This window comes from Macaca fascicularis, chromosome 19, assembly GCF_037993035.2.
Source record: "Macaca fascicularis isolate 582-1 chromosome 19, T2T-MFA8v1.1".
NCBI classification, from domain to species: Eukaryota; Metazoa; Chordata; class Mammalia; order Primates; family Cercopithecidae; genus Macaca; species Macaca fascicularis.
The window spans coordinates 61,640,001-61,643,478 of record NC_088393.1 but is presented as its reverse complement, the minus strand read 5'-3'; the positions used below and the strand labels follow the sequence as shown (position 1 = coordinate 61,643,478).

At 49.4% G+C, this 3,478-nt stretch overlaps 1 protein-coding gene across 12 annotated transcripts in view; it reads left to right on the top strand.

Moving 5' to 3' along the window:
- Nucleotides 1–384: 384 nt before the first annotated feature.
- Nucleotides 385–3,478, top strand: part of NLRP12 (NLR family pyrin domain containing 12) — a 32,185-nt gene continuing 29,091 nt past the window's right edge. For 8 of the 12 annotated variants that reach the window (XR_012427964.1, XM_074024633.1, XM_045379647.3 and 5 more), the window contains exon 1: nt 385–813. Coding sequence is in view for 7 of the 12 variants with exons in the window: in XM_074024633.1 (XP_073880734.1) it covers nt 525–813 (289 nt within the window). In the remaining 5 variants the exon portion in view is untranslated. Of the gene's footprint in view, nt 919–3,478 lie in introns of all 12 variants that reach the window. The other 4 variants (XM_074024637.1, XM_074024636.1, XM_074024634.1 and 1 more) reach the window with 2 other exon arrangements.

The following is a 3,478-nucleotide window of genomic DNA, read 5'->3' as shown; positions in this document are numbered from 1 at the left end:
TTTCACCAGGTTAGCCAGGATGGTCTCGATCTCCTGACCTCGTGATCCGCCCGTCTCGGCCTCCCAAAGTGCTGGGATTACAGGCTTGAGCCACCGCCCCCAGCCGCAGTCACAGTTTTGATGATACCCTCTGCCACACACACTAGTGAAACAAGGAAAACAAGAGGAAGGCGGAAAGACAGCGACTGTTGTGTCAAGAGAGCCGGGAAGAGACAGCAGAAGTGAAGCTCATTTTCATCAGCCAAGTGGCTCCTAGGATTTCTTAATCTCCCCCTGACTTCCTGTTCTCCACCCAGAACACCCATTGGTGAGTGGGGCGGGGCAGGAGGGAGCTGAAGAGTGAGAAAGCCATTATTTCAGCAAAAGGTTTTTCCTCCCTCTCTCAGTCCTCGAACCGCTGGCTCAGCCTCTCCGCCCACCACCTGTGAACGATGCAATGGAAGGTGTGCTGCGGTCGCCCCGTGTCCCGTGCATAGGAACATCTCAGCCTCCAGGTCCTCTCCTTCCGGGCTCACGGCACCCCCATGCTACGAACCGCAGGCAGGGACGGCCTCTGTCGCCTGTCCGCCTACTTGGAAGAACTCGAGGCTGTGGAGCTGAAGAAGTTCAAGTTATACCTGGGGACTGCGACAGAGCTGGGAGAAGACAAGATCCCCTGGGGACGCATGGAGATGGCCGGTCCCCTGGAAATGGCCCAGCTGCTCATCACCCACTTCGGGACAGAGGAGGCTTGGAGGTTGGCTCTCAGCACCTTTGAACGGATGAACAGGAAGGACCTGTGGGAGAGAGGACAGAGAGAGGACCTGGTGAGGGGTAAGGAGGTGGCGGGACAGGCAAGGCTAGAACCCCAGCAGCGTGTGGTGACTCTTGCCTGTAATCTCAGCGCTTTGGGAGGCTGAAGAGGGCAGATCACTTGAGGTGAGGAGTTCAAGACCAGCCTAGACAACATAGTGAGGCTGTGTCTCTACCAAAAATCAAAAAAATTAGCCAGGTGTGGTGGTGCATGTCTGTGATCCCAGCTTCTCAGGAGGCTGAGGTGGGAGGATCACTTGAGACCAGAAGGTCAAGGCTGCAGTGAGCTATGATCCTGCCACTGCACCCCAGCCTGGCTGACAGAGTAAGACCTTGCCTCAAATATTAAAAAAAAAATATATATATATATATATATATAATCCCTGAGCCTGGGAGATCTGGAATATATATATATGTGTGTGTGTATATATGTGTGTGTGTGTGTGTGTGTATATATATATATATAAATTTTTTTTAAGAGATGAGGTGGCCAGGTGCAGTGGCTCACACCTATAATCCCAGCACTTTGGGAGGCCAAGGCGGGTGGGTCATCTGAGGTCAGGAATTCGAGATCAGTCTGGCCAGCATAGTGAAACTCTGTCTCTACTAAAAATACAAAAATTAGCCAGGTATGGTGGCACACGCCTATAGTCCCAGCTACTTGGGAGGCTGAGGCAGGAGAATCGCTTGAACCTGAGAGGTGGAGATTGCAGTGAGCTGAAATCGCACCACTGTACTCCAGGCTGGCCAACAGAGTGAAACTCCATCTCAAAAAAAAATTTAAAAAGAGATGAGGTATCCTTTTCTTTTTGAGACGGAGTCTCGCTCTGTTGCCCAGGCTGGAGTGCAGTGGCACGATCTCCGCTCACTGCAACCTCCGCCTCCTGGGTTCAAGCAATTTTCTGCCTCAGCCTTCTGAGTAGCTGGGATTACAGGCACCTGCCACCATGCCTGGCTAATTTTTTGTATTTATATTTTTTGTAGAGACGGGGTTTCATTATCTTGGCCAGGCTGCTCTTGAACTCCTGACCTGGTGATCCACCTGCCTCAGCCTCCCAAAGTGCTGGGATTACAGGCGTGAGCCACTGTGCCCAGCCAAGATGAGGTATCCTTATGTTGCCCAGGCTGGTCTTGAACTCCTGGGCTCAAGCAAGCTCCCACCTTAGCCTCCCAAAGCACTGGGATTACAGGCATGAATGATCACTGCTTGGCCACCAATTCCCTTTTCTTTCATACTAATCCCTGAGCCTGGGAGATCGGGAATTCTAACTTACACACGCACACATCTATATCTACACAAAAATTTCAACTTTTGCCGGGTACAGTGGCTCACGCCTGTAATCCCAGCACTTTGGGAGGCCGAGGCGAGTGGATCACAAGGTCAGGAGATCGAGACCATCCTGGCTAACACGGTGAAACCCCATCTCTACTAAAAACTACAAAAAAAAACTTAGCCGGGCATGGTGGCGGGCGCCTGTAGTTCCAGCTATTTGGGAGGCTGAGGCAGGAGAATGGTGTGAACCCGGGGGACAGAGCTTGCAGTGAGCTGAGATCACGTCACTGCACTCCAGCCTGGGCGACAGAGCAATACTCCATCTCAAAAAAAAAAAAATTTTTCAATTTTTATTTTAGATTCAAGGGGTACATGTGCAGGTTTGTTACATGGGTGTATTGAGCGATGCTGAGATTCAGGGTAAGATTGATCCTATCACCCAGGTACTTGAACATAGTACCCAATCGTGAGTTTTCCCCCCTGCCATGAGTCCCCAGTGTCTTCCCATCTTTGTCCACGAGAACCCAGTGTTTATCTTCCACTTAGAAGTGAGAACATGCAGTCTTTGGTTTTCTATTCCTGCATTAGTTTGCTTAGGATAATGGACTCCAGCTGCATCCATGTTACTGCAAAGGACATGATTTTGTTCTTTTTTATGACTGTGTACAGAATTCTAATTTCATCCCTTTGGTCTTTGTTCATGCTGTGTTCTGTCTGGAATTTTCTCCATCTTCTTTGCCTGGAAAAGTATTACTTACTGAAAACTTGAGGCCATTACCTTCTCTAAAGAATTTACTCCTCTTCCCCCACCTTCTGATTCCTCACTCCCACCACTCTGACTGCCTCAGAAACCCCACTTCTGTGCCTCCTTAGCACTCTTGGATTTCTTTTATTATATCTTCTATCTCATAAAATAATCACAATGGGCCGGGCGCGGTGGCTCAAGCCTGTAATCCCAGCACTTTGGGAAACTGAGGTGGGCGGATCACCTGAGCTCAGGAGTTCGAGACCAGCCTGGCCAACATGGCGAAACCCCGTCTCTACTAAAAATACAAAAAAAATTACACGGGGTGGTGGCGGGCGCCAGTAATCCCAGCTAATCTAGAGGCTGAGACAGGAGAATCACTTGAACCCAGGAGGTGAAGGTTGCAGTGAGCAAAGATCAAGCCACTGCACTCCAGCCTGGGTGACAGAGTGAGACACTGTCTCAAAAAAATACATATATATATGATTTATATTCAGACACAAGCTCAAGAGATAATACGTGCAAAGTGCTTGACACAATTCGGAGCAGGTAGTAAAGGCTCGGCACATGTGGCCCATTGCTCATTGCCGAAGTGGCAGAGATGGGACTTGAGCTGTGGAATTGGTTTTTTAAAAATATTTTTATTTTTTAGAGATGGGGTCTCACCA